Source organism: Vespa velutina, chromosome 25 (genome assembly GCF_912470025.1).
Source record: "Vespa velutina chromosome 25, iVesVel2.1, whole genome shotgun sequence".
Classification (NCBI taxonomy): domain Eukaryota; kingdom Metazoa; phylum Arthropoda; class Insecta; order Hymenoptera; family Vespidae; genus Vespa; species Vespa velutina.
Window position 1 is genome coordinate 1,737,067 of NC_062212.1, and position 18,531 is coordinate 1,755,597.

The window sequence follows — 18,531 nt, forward strand, 5'->3', positions numbered from 1 at the left end:
TTTCTTCTTTTTCCTTCACGAATGATGATCCTTCACAAAATCAAAAGAAAAATCATTAGGTGGGCCAAATCTTACGAGGTTATATTAAATATTAAATCCAAACGTTTATCTAAATGTTATTATATTAACGATTAGAATTTCTCTAATATCACAAATCTAAAAAGATAGTTTTCGTAATTCGTTCGAATTAAATTAATCTAACTCATCTTAATTGGGAATAATCGAATTTTTATATATCTATTTAAAAAACTTTGAATGACTTTTGGCCCACCCTATATATGTATCCATCTAACACCTACGCTTATGGTTTATTTCTAGAAAGCGATTTATATCGATTATTATTGTTATTAGATTTGACTATTTATTATTATTGTTATTGTTTGAGAAATATAATTCGTTATATTGGTAGAGATAAGGATTTGTTATTACGTGTCAAAGGTAAATTGAATGTTTGACTTTAAGGTTATATTTGATAGATTTGAATTGTTAAATTGATATTGTGTGAAGAGGTTCAAGACTCTTTTTTTTTATATATCCTAAATTAGGAATATGATTTATATATATATTTTATTTCATTTCATTCATATATATATATATATATATATATATATGATATTTTATTTATTTTTATGATATATAGCATATATTAGAGGTTAATTATTTATAATAACAACTATTGTTTTTCTTTTCATATTTTTTTATCTTCTATTTTTTTATGTTAAATTGAAAATATGAATTTTATATATATATATATATATATATATTAGATTTCTATTTATTGTTATTATATATAATATAATTAAAAATGAATAATTTATACTAACTAGTATGAACTATTTTTTTTTCCTCTTTTATAATTTTGTTTCATTTCTAATTTCTTTCTTTTTTTTTTTTTATGTTAAATTCGGAATATATATAATTATGTCAATAATAATTTAAATAATAAATATGTCTTTTGCTCTTTTGAATCAATTTTCAAAATAAATAAATCTCTTAGACGACAAATAACGAATATAATAATAATAATAATAATAATAATAATAATAATAATAATAATAATAATAATAATAATAATAATAATGAAAATAATAATAAAAATAAAAAAAAAAATAATAATAATAAAAAAAAAATAATAATAATAATAACAAAAAAATAAATTTGTAGAAATATCAACAAATAAATTAATTCATAATTTAGATACCGGGGATGTTGAGTGGACCGGCACAGCAACGTTTGGAAGACATGTCCTGGTTAGCATCGGGACCATCCTTAGACTATCAACAAGGAATCTCACCGATTCCCACAGGAGTGAAGATGTGCCATCCTGGCAGTACAGCGCAACGTAGCCTGAAGGAACAACGGATACGTCGTCCGATGAACGCCTTCATGGTCTGGGCAAAGGTCGAGCGCAAGAAATTGGCCGACGAGAATCCTGATCTTCACAACGCCGATCTAAGCAAGATGCTTGGTAAGTCAGCACTCTCGATCATTTATCAAACTAAATCTTCAATTTATATTAATCGATAATACATTACGATCCAGTTCTAACATTAAGATCGTAATTATCTATTCGAGTTTTCTAACTTTTCTTTTATTTTATTTATTCCTTTTATATATATATATATATATATATATATATATAGATATGTTTTAAATAAATGATGATCTATAGATCATAAATAGTTAATATTATTTTATAGCATATTATATATTATGATGATAAAATAGAAACGAAGGAAAAAAAGGAGTAATTTAGAAATTTGATCATATAAGATCATCTTTCTAAAAAATTATGATCTATAGTTCATAGATTGGATCATTGGGTGATAATGTTGAAATACATAATGATCGTAAATGAGAGGATAAATGAAAGGAATAATTAAGAAGTTAATGATACGAGATTATTTTTCATAAAAATATATATTTATATATTGTTATTATCGAATAATGATCTATTTGATGATCTATATATAGATCATCATTTATTTGAAAAGTTATCTTGCATCATTAATTTTTCAATTATTGTTATTTTTATCCTCTTTTTTACTATCATTATATATGTTATTGTTATCAATTGATGATCCAATTTAGAATCTATGGATCATAATTTGTCAGAAAAATGATCTAATATGATCGATTTTTAAATTATTTGTCTTTTTATTCTTTTCTTTTTTATCATCATAATATATATATATATATATATATATATATATATATATATATATTAACATGATCTATAGATTTTTTTTTCAAATAGATGATCTAATAGATCTATAGATTATCATTTGTTAATGTATATCATTTATTTGAAAAAAAAATATCTATAGATCATTTATTTTTAAAATAATATTGAATCATTAATTTTTGAATTAATAATTGTTTATCTCCCCTTTTTTTAATTATTATATGTATTAATATTATCAGCTAACAAATCCAGCCCCATGATCTATAGATCATAATTACACTGAAAAATGATCTTATATAATCGACTTTTAAATTATTGCTCTCTTTTTTTTCCTTTTTTTTTTCTTTTTTTTTTCTACTTTATCATCATAGTATATAAATATTATTAAATTATGATCTAATTCATGATCCATAGATCTTCATTTATTTTAAATATGATCTTATATGATTAACGTTAATATTATTAATTTTTATATGATTTCTTCATTATCATTATATATTTCAGTACTATCATCTCATGATTCAGTTCATAATCTATAGATCATCGTTTAAGTAAAAATAATTGATTTTTATATTTATTATAAAATCATTCGATTTTTTATTCTTTTGTTTATCATCATCATAAATCTCTTTGTTATGAATTGATGATCCAATTTATGATCTGGAGATCATCATATATTAAGAAATGATCTTAAATGAGATCGATATTAATATTAATTTTAGAATCATTCAATTTTTTATTCTTTTTTTTTTTCTTTTCTTTTTTTTTTCTCATCATCATTACAGTTTCGTATGGTGATCCAATTCATGATCTATAGATCATCATAGATTTAATGACGTTCGATATTAATATTTATTTTCAATTTTTTCTTTAATTTGACATTAAACAATTTTAATTTTACATGATATAGAAAATGTTATCAACTGATCATCCAGTTTATGATCAACTTCAAACATAATCTTTTAATATAGATCTTAATCTTGATCTTTATAATACGTCATTATCAATTTATATAAAAAATATAATACTCGAATAAGATCGATATCAATATTCACATGAACGTATTAAATACGAATAACGAAATTGATCTATAGATCTTTATCTCCAAACTTCGATCTTACTAAATCTTTTTTCTAAATAACATATATATATAAAGCTCTTCCCAAAATATTATTTTAAAAAGAAAAAAAATTAAAAAATCGATTTAAAATAAAAAATTTGGAACAAAATTTTAAAGAATTGAATGAAAAATTTTTTAATTTAATTTAAAAGAATCCTTTCTTTTTTTTTTTTTTTTTTTTTTTTAATTTAAACTAAAAAAGAAAAAAAGAAAGTAAACAAGAATAAAAAAAAAAATGGAGACAATGATCTATCGAAAGATTTACATCGATCAGAATTTATATGTGTATACACACACGTACACACACGTACACACACGTATACACACATCTCGTACATATACATCGCAATTTTATTCATCCTTCCAAAAATTTCATTTTGGTCATTTTTTTTAATCAACAATCTCTTGGTTAAATAATAATAATAATAATAATAATAATAATAATAATAATAATACTTTCTGCAATGCGTCAGTCGTGAAAGTAATTAATAAAAACAAGGTGAAATCAACTTATGCCATTATGGTTTATTCGTATCCTTGAGAAAATACTATGATCAAAAGAAAATCATTATTTTCCATTCTTTGTGAAAAGATCTCTGGGAATGAGAAAGTCGGAAAATCTTTCTTATGATTACACAAACACACAAAACCACACAAACGTATATATATATATATATATATATACATAAAAAAAAAAATATATATATACAACCACACACACATATATGTGTACACATAAATATATATATATACATAGACAAACTCACACACGCACACATATGTACAGATACACGATTGAAAACGAATGATAAAAAGCGTGCTTTTCGAAATGAAATTTATCTCTTTACTCATCATTGAAAACATTCTATCAGACTCAATTAGGTCAAAAGTCACGTTGTGATAACGATTATCGATAAAATTCATACAAAAGGTATTTGATATCGTACATTGGCGTCCATTTTTGCGTCCATGTATCGTTGTTTTACAATCTGCAAAAAAAAAAAAACAGAAAAAAAAAAAAAAAAAAAAAAAAGAAAAGATCAAATTAAATTGTCGTCTAAAGGAAGTTATCGAGTTTTTTTTTTTTTTTTTTTTTTTAAATTATCTACAAACTTTTCTAGATCAATCAAAAGAAAAGATTTCGTAATTTTCTTCATACGTCGTTTGTATTAAATACGACGATTATGTCTTATGAAATTATCAAGGATAAGATTTGTTCAAAATTCGCTCGACAAATCGTCGCACATTTTAATATGATACATTTTCTTTTTTTCTTTTTTTTTTTTTTTTTCGTTCCCTTGTTATTATATAAATAAATTAAAATAAAACATTTTCCATGGATAATTAATGTTCATGATTAAAACAAATTATATACTATATCGACGATTATTTTATTATCTAATATCATTCCTTACGTTTTTCATGTATTTCATCCCCCACTTCTTTCGAAGCGCATGCGCGTTGTGAACTCACCAATCCCACTCTCCGCCCTCGATCTCGTCCAGTTTACTTTTGTCACGCGTACATGACGGTACTGTCATGTATCACAGCAAATAAACATCCCAAAAGATTTTTCACGTGATAAATATTATGTTCGTCGTTTGGAACGAGTGTATCTAAAAAATATTTATTTCTGATGTTAATAAGTGTTACAATAATTAAGTCGTTGGTCTCTTTTTTATTTTTTCTTTTTTTTTTTTTTTTTTTTTTTTTTTTTTTTTAAGCCTAACAAACATACAGAGGATGAAGCACACACAATAGGAAGCTTCGATGACTTCGTTTTTTTTTTTTTTTTTTTTTTTTTTTTTTTTTTTTTTCTAATAATAAATTATTCTAATAGTAAATTAGATATAACAATATAACGTGACAATATCTATGTTATCAATATATGTAATATAATGAAAATATTTGTATAAGATGGTGCTTTAATTTTAATTAATTATTAAAAATTAATCAAATGTAAAGTACTTAGTTATTTTTCGTTCGTTTTTTTATAATTCTTCGATTAAAAGTTAAATATATTTATTTTACAAGAAGGAACAAAAAAAGATTAATAATTTTACATGAGCCTGAAAATTGTTGTCGTCAAATGAAAGGAGAAATTGAATGGGAAAAAAAAAAAATTTCTCTTTAAAAGGGGAGTAAAAATTTTTCTATTCAATCATTTTTTTTTTTTTTTTATATTCTACTGGAATCAAATTATTTTCATTAGAATATTGAAATAGACCGACAATTAATATACGTATACACTCACATAAACAAACATTCAAACACACACACAAACACACACACACACACACATATACATGCACTGACTTACGAGAGAGTTTGACAATCAGCTATTATGTATTTTTAATAATCGTATAAGATAAACTCATTGTATAATTATGACTTTTATCTACTTTTATTTCAATGCTTTCAATTTTAATTTAATATTATAATACAATAAATTAATTGATAAATAAATAAACATTTTTAAAACATTCTAAAACACATAATGTCGCATGATATTATATCCGTATTAATTTATTGCAAATTGTAAAGTACCATAGCGAAAGACAGTGACTTCTGAATGAACTAAAAAAAGAAGATTTCAAATCAATATAATGAATTTTATAAAGATCATATATATATATATATATATATATCTGAAGAACAAATAATTTACTAGAGTAAAGAAATTGTGAGAGAATACTATTGCACCCCTCCATGATAAATTGTATGCAACCATGCTCCGCATTATTAAAAACAGTATTATTTTTTGTGTCTTCAATGATAACGAATAAAATGGAATTTGACACCTGAAAAAAATCTTTATATTAATGTCATATAACACACACACACACACTCACACACACACACACACACACACACACAGATATATATATATATATATATATATATATATATATACAGTAAGAATTGGACAAACAAAAGAAAATAATATTCAATAGAAATTCGTGCGATTTCGTACAACATAAATGAAATATCATTTTTCTTTTCCATTAAAAAAAAAAAAAAAAAAAAAAATAACATCTAATACTCAATAATTTATTCTACTATGAATATCGTTAATTTAACGACACGACTTTTTCATCCAAACTGATATTCAAGCAGGATGCATAATTCCACGTATCGGTGAAATGTAACTCGTTTGTAAATTATTTGGACACATTGATATACGTGGTCACCTAAGAATTTGTAAGAAAACATTTTTAGATTGTTCTATCAATGACATAATCTCCTTCGATCCACTACTCAAATGATATGCGATAGCTTCGATGGCCTTTAGGGCCAGCAATTAAACTCATAAAGGAAATAAATATCGTCGCATATACCCATATTCGTAAACTTGGTGCTTACAATCCTTTTTCTTTAAATTAGTAATGTACTATTATAGACACATCCAGAAAAGATAAACAAATTCAATCGTACAATGATCAATATTTTTAAACATATATTCAATTCATTATCAATATTGAACGAAATTATTGGACACAGTATTCAACGCAAAAACTTACAATGTTTCGAATAAGTAGTTGTTGTGATCTATTAATTTTTGTCCAAGATGTGAGTAAGCGAAAATTACGAACATAGATCCAATAACATATAAGAATTTTGTCAGAACTTCGGTTATGTTTACAGTAGAAGAAAGTAACTGAAATAACTAACAAGAAATGTTCCTTCCTACCTCAAGATTTATCCAGATAATAGGAATATATTTTTACAATTTAATATTTTTCTTTTACCAAACATTTTACTTACGTAAAAATAATCTATCATGGTGATAAACATTGCCAGAAACGCTTCGAACGGATTAGTTGCCTCGTAAAACAATTTCATTAAATCGACAAACCTTGAAATGAGTCCAAAGAAAGCAAAAGGTGAATAATTATAATATTATAATTGTATGTGCAAATTGTGAAAATAATTAACAGGAAGATTTGTATAATATGATACAAACTCGATAACGGATTTATGGAATTCTATGATACCGACAATCCATTCGTTCTCATCTAATAAATTATTATCGTCATTGTTGTAATAAAAATTATTTCGATTATCCTTGAATCTTTCATTTATCCTCCATCTGTATTAAATGAAAAATGTTCCAAGTTGTATATACTCAATTGAAAATTTTCACATTCAGCACGATAATCATTTAGATTGTTTACTTACATGACGACATTAAATAATGCACAAGCATGCAATATTATTCCAATAAGCATCGTATAGTTCCCAACTGCTACTGTGCATAGGAAGATAAATACTGAACACTGAATCCAAAGAACTAGGTAGTAAATAATATGATTTTTCATAAAATGTTCAAAGTGAACTGGTAAAGTTAATTCATTGTAGCTTATTACACCGAAGATATACTGAATGAAACGTTGAATTGATGGAATTATCAAAAATCCAATGTATAAATAAAAGGAGACTGAAAATATGAAAAAACGAATACATATATATATCGAACACTGTTACAACTAACGAAAGCTAGATAACATACTTATATTTCCAATAGTACACATTCTGCTTATATTAGCATACTCTTTCAGTATTAATAATTCCTGCTTGTTTGTAAGTACTTTCCAATCGTGATCTATACGATGAAGAATTCTCTTTATCTGAAATTTACGTATATAAATATTAAATTGATCCGTTTAAAGAATTGAACATGTTTTGTTAAAAATTAGATGGGATAAAAAAAATCATTCCATTTTAATAAAATACAGACAACTGCAGCATTAGATATTAAATTGTAATAGCATGATCCAGAGCATAATGTAGGCAATGTTGTTTCCAATAATTTTGCTATTGAATTCAAATCTTTTTTGGAATTGATAACTAAATGAATCTGAAATAAGAAGATCGTTTTCATTATTTATTTTTATTAAACATGATGTCACATAAATTATTCAGCCTATTATACATTCTATTATATAGTAACAAATATCATATCAATTTGTTAAGCGTTAATGGAATTAGCTATGCTTACCTGTTCGATTACCACAATGATTACTATAAGAATAATGAAACAAACGTAAATCAATATCTTCGACGATCTCTGATATTCCCATAAGCCTACCAATCGAAATAATCGTCGATTGTAAGTATAGTACTCGTTGTCGAGATAGTCTTCCCCTTTCGAAAACATACTGCCGTCTAAAGTGACTCCCGCCCATCGATTGACTTCAACCCCTTCAGTTCGCCTACCTTCATTAAGTATTCCAATGATGCTCCTTGTAATAATCGCTCTATAATTCAATTCGTGCGAATGTAAAGAATTCTATTGAAGTCAATACTTACAGGAACACATTTATCGAGTTTTATACATTTCTCCCCTTTTATCGGACAAATTATACGCGATTAAACATCTGCATCCCTTTCCGACAATTATATCATTATCTTATACCCATTTTTTACATCGCATATTACTTCATCCCTTCTCCCCAAGCGCATGCGCCTTGCGAACTCGCCCCTCCTTATCATCTTCTTCAACCGCAGTTCACTTTTGTCTCTCGAACATGACGGACCTGTCATGCATCTCAGCAAAAAAGTGTCCAAATAATTCTTTGACGTGTCAGTGCTATATTCGTATCATTTTTCAACTGAACAAAAGCCTACAGATATTTACTACGGTGTTAATAGCTGTTTAAATAATTAGTCGTTCTATCTTAAGCCAACATAAGGGTTGAATTACAACATGCCGCTTCAATGATTTGGTAATTTTTGTTTTTTTATATAAATGTTCAAGATTTTTTACGCGAATTATTATTTATTCATTGTTACGTTCTCCAATGTTCCTCGAAAAACAAAATCCTTTTCTACGGAATAAACGTGCATTAGATAAAACAACGTCAAAAAAAAACGGTATTTAAGTTATTTCATCCAAATATTAAAAATGGTGCGATTAAAAATTGGTGAATGAAATTCTCATGTTTTTTCATGTAGATTAATTCTTTAAGTAAAAGCATATTTTTATTTACAAAAAAAGAAAGAAGTTCATAATTTGAAATGAACCTGAAAATTGTCATTATAAAAAAAAAGAAATAATGAAGAAAATTTTTCTTTAAATGGGTAAAAATTTTCTATTCAATAATTTTGTTTATAAATTCATTTGTAATCCAGATATTTGCATTAGAACTTTTAAATGAAGAAACGATTTACATAGATACGCACGTGCCTAAACAAACACACACAAACTTATACCGTCATGCGAAAAAAAGTACAAAATGAGTAGTTATGCAATTTAATAATCGCATAAGATAACCCCATTCTATAATTATGATTTTATCCAATTTTATTTAAACAATTCCTATTTTTACTTCTTATTAAAATAACATTAATTAATTCGCAATTAAATTAGTTGTCTCTAAGATTTTTTACTCGTTAAAAATTTTACCAACAGAGAGAGTAATTTGTCTCGAAAAATTATTTATTAAAGAACAAAAAACACAACAGTTTTTTACTATTCTTACAATACTATATAATGATCTAATATCGCATTGTATTTTCTCCGTATAAATTCATTGCAAATTATATAATACCATAGCGAAAGACAGTGACTTCTGAATGAACTATAAAGAAAAATTTCAATGAGTATAAATTATGTAAAAAAGATCATACCATATTTCCAACTAAGGAAAATAATTCACCACTGTAAATAGATTGTGTGAAACTACTACTGCTCCCTTCCATGACAAATTGCATACCATCATGCTCCTCATTATCAAAAATAGTATTGTTTTTTGAGTTTTCAATGATAACGAGTAAAACGGAATTTCACATCTGAAAAAATTCATTAATTTTATATGACAAACATATACATGAGAATTGAACGAAAAATAGAAAGTAATACTGAGTAGGAATTCGTGCGATTTTGTACAACATGCAAATGACGAATGTTTTCTTTTCCATTTTAGAAAAACATCTAATACCCAATAATAAATTCTATTATGAATATCGTTAATTTAACGACACGACTTTTTCATGCAAACTGATATTCAAGCAGGATGCATAATTCCACGTATCGGTGAAATGTAACTCGTTTGTAAATTATTTGGACACATCCATATACGCGGTCACATAAAAATTTGTAGGGGAAAATTTTTCGATTGTCCTATCAATGACATAATCTTCTTCGACCCACTACTCAATTGATATGCGATAGCTTCAATGGTCTTTAGGGCCAACGATTATACTCATAAAGGAAATAAATATCGTTCCATATAGACATATTCGTAAACTTAGCTTTTACAATCCTTTTTCTTTGAATTAGTAATGTACTATTATAGACACATGCGGAAAAGATAAACAAATCCAATTGTATAATGAACAATATTTTTAAAAATATATTCAATTCAATATGAATATTGGACGAAATTATTGGACACAGTATTCAACGCAAAAACTTACAATGTTGCGAATAAGTAGTTGTTGTGATCTATTAATTTTTGTCCAAGATGTAAGTAAGCGAAAATTACGAACATAGATCCAATAACATATAACAACTTTGTTAAACAATCGGTCTTGTTTACAGTAGAAGAAAGTAACTGAAATAACTAACAAGAAAGGTTCCGTCCTACTTCAAGATTTATCCAGATAATAGGAATATATTTTTACAATTTAATATTTTTCTTTTACCAAATATTTTACTTACGTAAAAATAATCTATCATGATGATAAACATTCCCAGAAACGCTTCGAACGGATTAGTTGCCTCGTAAAACAATTTTATTAAATCGACAAATCTTGAAATGAGTCCAAAGAAAGCAAAAGGTGAATAATTATAATATTATAATAGTATGTGCAAATTGTGAAAATAATTAACAGGAAGATTTGTATAATACAATACAAACTCGATAACGGATTTATTGAATTCTATGATATCGACAATCCACTCGTTCTCCTCTAATAAATTATCATTCTCATGGTTGCAATAAAAATTATATCGGTTATCTTTAAATCTTTCATTTATTCTCCATCTGAAATAAATGAAAAATGTTCCAAGTTGCATATACTCAATTGAAAAATTTTACTTTCGGCACGATAATCATTTTTATTGTTTACTCACACGACGACATTAAACAGTGCGCAAGCATGCAGTATTACTGCAATAAACATCGTATAGTTCGCAATCGCTATCGTACATAGAATGATTATTACTGCATACTGAATCCAAAGACCAAGATAGTAACCTACACGATTTTTCATAAAATGATCAAAACGGACGGGAAAAATTAATTCATTGTAGCTTACTCCACCAAAGATGTACTGAATGAAACATTGAAGTGATGGAAATATCAAAAATCCAATGTACAAATAAAAGGAGACTGAAAATATGAAAAAACGAATACATATTTATACCTAACACAGTTATAACTACTGCACGTGAATTCTCATACTTATGTTTCCAATGGTACACATTCTGCTTATAGTAGCATACTCTTTCAGTATTAATAATTCCTGCTTGTTCGCAAGTTTCTTCCAATCACAATGTATACGATGAAGAATTCTCTTCATCTGAAATTTACGTATATAAATATTGAATTGATCCGTTTCAAGAATTGGGTATGTTTAGTTCAAAATTAGATAAATTAAAAAAAAACCATTCAATATTAATAAAATACAGACAATAGTAGCATTAGATATTAAATTGTAATAGCATGATCCGAAGCATAATGTAGGCAATGCCGTTTCAAATGATTTCGCTATTGAATTCAAATCTTTTTTGGAATTGATGACTAAATGAATCTGAAATAAGAAGATCGTTTTCATTATTTATTTTTATTAAACATGATGTCACATAAATTATTCAGCCTATTATACATTCTATTCTATAGTAACAAATATCATATCAATTTCTTAAGCGTTAATCGAATTAGCTATGCTTACCTGTTCGTATACCGCAATGATTACTATGACAATAATGAAACAAACGTAAATCAATATCTTCGACGATCTCTGATATTCCCATAAGCCTATCAATCGAAATAACCATCGATTGTAAGTATAGTACTCGTTGTCGAGATAGTCTTCCCCTTTCGAAGACATACTGCCGTCTAAAGTGACTCCCGCCCATCGATTGACTTCAACCCCTTCAGTTCATCTACCTTCATTAAGTATTCCAATGATGCTCCTTGTAGTAATCGCTCAATAATTCAATTCGTGCGAATGTAAAGAATTCTACTGAGGTCAATACTTACGGGAACACATTTATCGAGTTTTATACATTTCTCTCCTTTTATCGGACAAATTATACGCGATTAAACACCTGCATCCCTTTCCGACAATTATATCATTATCTTATACCCATTTTTTACATCGCATATTACTTCATCCCTTCTCCCCAAGCGCATGCGCCTTGCGAACTCGCCCCTCCTTATCATCTTCTTCAACCGCAGTTCACTTTTGTCTCTCGAACATGACGGACCTGTCATGCATCTCAGCAAAAAAGTGTCCAAATAATTCTTTGACGTGTCAGTGCTATATTCGTATCATTTTTCAACTGAACAAAAGCCTACAGATATTTACTACGGTGTTAATAGCTGTTTAAATAATTAGTCGTTCTATCTTAAGCCAACATAAGAGTTGAATTACTACAGGCCGCTTCAATGATTTGGTAATTTTTGTTTTTCTATATAAATGTTCAAGATTTTTTACGCGAATTATTATTTATTCATTGTTACGTTCTCCAATGTTCCTCGAAAAACAAAATCCTTTTCTACGGAATAAACGTGCATTAGATAAAACAACGTCAAAAAAAAACGGTATTTAAGTTATTTCGTCCAAATATTAAAAATGGTGCGATTAAAAATTGGTGAATGAAATTCTCATGTTTTTTCATGTAGATTAATTCTTTAAGTAAAAGCATATTTTTATTTCACAAAAAAAGAGAGAAGTTAATAATTTGAAATGAACCTGAAAATTGTCATTATAAAAAAAAAGAAATAATGAAGAAAATTTTTCTTTAAATGGGAAAAAATTTTATATTCAATAATTTTGTTTATAAATTCATTTGTAATCCAGATATTTGCATTAGAACTTTTAAATGAAGAAACGATTTACATAGACACGCCCGTGCCTAAACAAACACACACAAACTTATACCGTCATGCGAAAAAAAGTACAAAATGAGTAGTTATGCAATTTAATAATCGCATAAGATAACCCCATTGTATAATTATGATTTTATCCAATTTTATTTAAACAATTCCTATTTTTACTTCTTATTAAAATAACATTAATTAATTCGCAATTAAATTAGTTGTCTCTAAGATTTTTTACTCGTTAAAAATTTTTCCAACAAAGAGAGTAATTTGTTTCTAAAAGTTATTTATTAAAAAGCAAAAAACAACAGTTTTATGCTTCTCCTACAATACTATATAATGATCAAATGTCGCATGGTATTTTCTCCGTATAAATTCACTGCAAATTATATAATACCATAGCGAAAGACAGTGACTTCTGAATGAACTATAAGGAAAAATTTCTATCAATATAAAGTATTTAGAAAAGATCATACCATTATCCAACTGAAAAAAATAATTCACCACTGTAAATAGATTGTGAGAGAATACTAATGCTCCCTTCCATGACAAATTGCATACCATCATGCTCCTCATTATCAAAAATAGTATTGTTTTTTGAGTTTTCAATGATAACGAATAAAACGGAATTTGACATCTGTAAAAATTCATTAATCTCAAACAGCAAACGTAAATATGAGAATTGGACGAAAAATAGAAAGTAATACTGAGTAGAAATTCGTGCGATTTCGTACAACATGCAAATGACATATGTTTCCTTTTCTATTTTAGAAAAATATCTAATATTCAATAACTTATTCTATTATGAATATCATTAATTTAACAATTCATCCAAACTGATATTGAAACAGGATACGTAATTCCACATATCGGTGAAATGTAACTCGTGTGTAAATTATTTGGACACATCGATATACGTGGTCACATAAGAATTTGTAGGAGAAAAGTTTTCGATTGTTCTATCAATGACATAATCTTCTTAGATCCACTACTCAAATGATATGCGATACCTTCGATGGCCTTTAGAGCCAACGATTAAACTCATAAAGGAAATAAATATCGTCGCATATACCCATATTCGTAAACTTGGCGCTTACAAACCTTTTTCTTTAAATTAGTAATGTACTATTATAGACACACGAAGAAAAGATAAACAAATTCAATCCTATAACGATCAATTTTTGTAAACATATATTCAATTCAATATGAATATTGGATGAAATTATTGGACACAGTATTACAACCCAAATACTTACAATGTTGTGAATAAGTAGTTGCTGTGATCTATTAATTTTTGTCCAAGATGAAAGTAAGCGAATATTAGGAACATAGATCCAATAACATATAACAATTTTGTCAGAACTTCGGTCTTGTTTACATTAGTGGAAAGTACCTGAAATAACTAAATAGAAATGTTACTTTTCACATCACAATTTATTGCGATAACCGGAATATATTTTTAAAATTTAACATTTTTCTTTTACCAAACATTTCACTTACGTAAAAATAATCTATCATGATAATAAGCAATGCGAAAGACACTTCGAACAGATTAGTTGCCTCGTAAAACAATTTTATTAAATCGACAAATCTTGAAATGAGTCAAAAGAAAACAGAGGGTCAATTATTATGGTATTATAATTGTATGTGCAAATTGTGAAAATAATTAACTGGAAGATTTGTATAATGCGATACAAACTCGATAACGGACTTATAGAACTCTATGATATTGACAATCCACTCGTTCTCCTCTAATAATTTGTCAATATCATTCCAGCAGTAATAATTATTTCTATTATCTTTAAATCTGTCTTTTATTCTCGATCTGTATTAAATTAAAAATGTTCCAAGTTGTATATACTCAATTGAAAATTTTCAATTTCAGCACGATAATCATTTTTATTGTTTACTTACACAACGACATTAAACAGTGCGCAAGCATGTAATATTACTACAATAAACATCGTATAGTTCGTAATCGCTACCGTGCATAGAATGATTATTACTGCGTACTGAATGCAGAGACCCAGATAGTAACCTACACGATTTTTCATAAAATGATCAAAACGAACGGGTAAAATTAATTCATTGTAGCTTACTGCACCAAAGATGTACTGAATGAAACGTTGAAGTGATGGAAATATCAAAAATCCAATGTATAAATAAAAGGAGACTGAAAATATGAAAAAATGAATATATATTTATACCGAACACTGTTATAACTAACGAATGCTATATAACAAACTTATATTTCCAATAGTACACATTCTGCTTATTTTAGCATACTCTTTCAGTATTAATAATTCCTGCTTGTTTGTAAGTTCCTTCCAATCGCGATCTATACGAAGAAGAATTTTCTTCATCTGAAATTTGTACATATTTAAGTATTAAATTGATTCTTTTAACGAACCGAACGTGTGCTGCTTGAAATTAGATAGATTTAATAAAACCATTGGATTTTAATAAAATACAGACAATTGCAGTATTAAATATTAAATTGTAATAGCATGATCCGAAGCATAATGTAGGCAATATCGTTTCCAATAATTTCGCTGTTGAATTTAAATCTCTTTCGGATGTGACGATTGCATGAATCTAAAGTATATAGATCGTTTTCATTATTTCTTTTTATTAAACATGATATCACATAAATTATTCAGCCTATTATAGATTTTATTATATACTAACAAATATCATGTGAAATAGTTAAGCGTTAATCGAATTCACAACGCTTACCTGTTCGAATACCGTAATGATTAATATAAAATTGAGGAAACAAACGTAAATCAATATCTTCGACGATCTCTGATATTCCCATAAGCCTATCAATCGAAATAACCATCGATTGTAAGTATAGTACTCGTTGTCGAGATAGTCTTCCCCTTTCCAAGACATACTGCCGACTAAAGTAACTCCCGTCCATCGATTGACTTCAACCCCTTCTGTTCGCCTACCATCATTAAGTATTCCAATTATGCTCCTTGTAGTAATCCGTCAATAATTCAATTCGTACAAATGTAAAAAATTCTATTGAAGTCAATACTTACAGGAACACATTTATCGAGTTTTGCAAATTTTTCCCCTTTATTTGGGCTAATTATACGCGATTAAACACCTGCATCCCTTTCCAACAATTATATCATTATCTTATACTCTTTCTTTACATCGCATATTACTTCATCCCTTCTCCCTAAGAGCATGCGCCTTGAGAACTCGCCCCTCCTTATCATCTTCTTCAACCGCAGTTCACTATTGTCTCTCGAACATGACGGATCTGTCATGCATCTCAGCAAAAAAGTGTCCAAATAATTCTTTGACGTGTCAGTGCTATATTCGTATCATTTTTCAACTGAACAAATGCCTACAGATATTTACTACGGTGTTAATAGCTGTTTAAATAATTAGTCCTTTTATCTTAAGCCAACATAAGAGTTGAATTACTACAGGCCGCTTCAATGATTTGGTAATTTTTGTTTTTTGATAGAAATGTTCAGGACATTTTACGCGAATTATTATTTATTCATTGTTACGTTCTCCAATGTTCCTCGAAAAACAAAATCCTTTTCTACGGAATAAACGTGCATTAGATAAAACAACGTCAAAAAAAAACGGTATTTAAGTTATTTCGTCCAAATATTAAAAATGGTGCGATTAAAAATTGGTGAATGAAATTCTCATGTTTTTTCATGTAGATTAATTCTTTAAGTAAAAGCATATTTTTATTTCACAAAAAAAGAGAGAAGTTAATAATTTGAAATGAACCTGAAAATTGTCATTATAAAAAAGAAGAAATAATGAAGAAAATTTTTCTTTAAATGGGTAAAAATTTTCTATTCAATAATTTTTTTTATAAATTCGTTTGTAATCCAGATATTTTTTTTAGAACTTTCAAATGAAGAAACGACTTACATAGACACGCATGTGCCTAAACGAACACACACAAACATACACTGTCATACGGAAAAGGTACAAAATGAGTAGTTATGCAATTTAATAATCGCACAAGATAACCCCATTGTATAATTATGATCTTATCCAATTTTATTCAAACGATTCCTATTTTTACTTCTTATTATAATAAAATTAATTAATTTGCAATTGAATTAGTTGTCCGTAAGATTTCTTACGCATTAAAAATTTTACCAACAGAGAGAGTAATTTGTCTCGAAAAATTATTTATTAAAGAACAAAAAACACAACAGTTTTTTACTATTCTTACAATACTATATAATGATCTAATATCGCATGGTATTTTCTCCGTATAAATTCATTGCAAATTATATAATACCATAGCGAAAGACAGTGACTTCTGAATGAACTATAAAGAAAAATTTCAATGAGTATTAATTATGTAAAAAAGATCATACCATATTTCCAACTCAGGAAAATAATTCACCACTGTAAATAGATTGTGTGAAACTACTACTGCTCCCTTCCATGACAAATTGCATACCATCATGCTCCTCATTATCAAAAATAGTATTGTTTTTTGAGTTTTCAATGATAACGAGTAAAACGGAATTTGACATCTGTAAAAATTCATTAATCTCAAACAGCACACGTAAATATGAGAATTGGACGAAAAATAAAAAGTAATACTGAGTAGAAATTCGTGCGATTTCGTACAACATGCAAATGACATATGTTTCCTTTTCTATTTTAGAAAAATATCTAATACTCAATAACTTATTCTATTATGGATATCATTAATTTAACAACATGACTTTTTCATCCCAACTGATATTGAAGCAGGATACGTAATTCCACATATTGGTGAAATGTAACTCGTTTATAAATTATTTGGACACATCAATATACGTGGTCACATAAGAATTTGTAGGAGAAAAGTTTTCGATTGTCCTATCGATGACATAATTTTTTCCAATCCACTAATAATATGCGACAGCTTCGATTGCCTTTAGGGCCAACAATTAAACTCATAAAGGAAATAAATATCGTTCCATATAGACATATTCGTAAACTTAGCTTTTACAATCCTTTTTCTTTAAATTAGTAATGTACTATTATAGACACATGCGGAAAAGATAAACAAATCCAATTGTATAATGATCAATATTTTTAAACATATATTCAATTCAATATGAATATTGGACGAAATTATTGGACACGGTATTCAACGCAAAAACTTACAATGTTGCGAATAAGTAGTTATT

General features: G+C 27.1%; 2 protein-coding genes across 2 annotated transcripts in view; one reads left to right on the plus strand and one right to left on the minus strand.

Annotated features, from left to right (window-relative positions):
- The window catches only part of LOC124957308 (probable serine/threonine-protein kinase yakA), a 115,439-nt gene that overhangs the window by 26,816 nt on the left and 70,092 nt on the right, over positions 1–18,531 (plus strand). The window contains exon 3 of the mRNA XM_047514242.1: positions 1,198–1,468. Coding sequence (XP_047370198.1) covers positions 1,198–1,468 — 271 coding nt within the window. The remainder of the gene's footprint in view (positions 1–1,197; positions 1,469–18,531) is intronic.
- LOC124957311 lies at positions 9,796–12,361 on the minus strand. The gene is made up of 8 exons (XM_047514254.1): positions 12,204–12,361; positions 11,714–12,062; positions 11,383–11,641; positions 11,168–11,293; positions 10,969–11,059; positions 10,725–10,870; positions 9,965–10,097; positions 9,796–9,886 (listed from the first exon to the last, which is right to left on the minus strand). Exons 2-8 carry the CDS (start codon positions 11,829–11,831, stop codon positions 9,836–9,838), a joined length of 924 nt encoding a protein of 307 aa, XP_047370210.1. The 5' UTR covers positions 11,832–12,062; positions 12,204–12,361; the 3' UTR covers positions 9,796–9,835.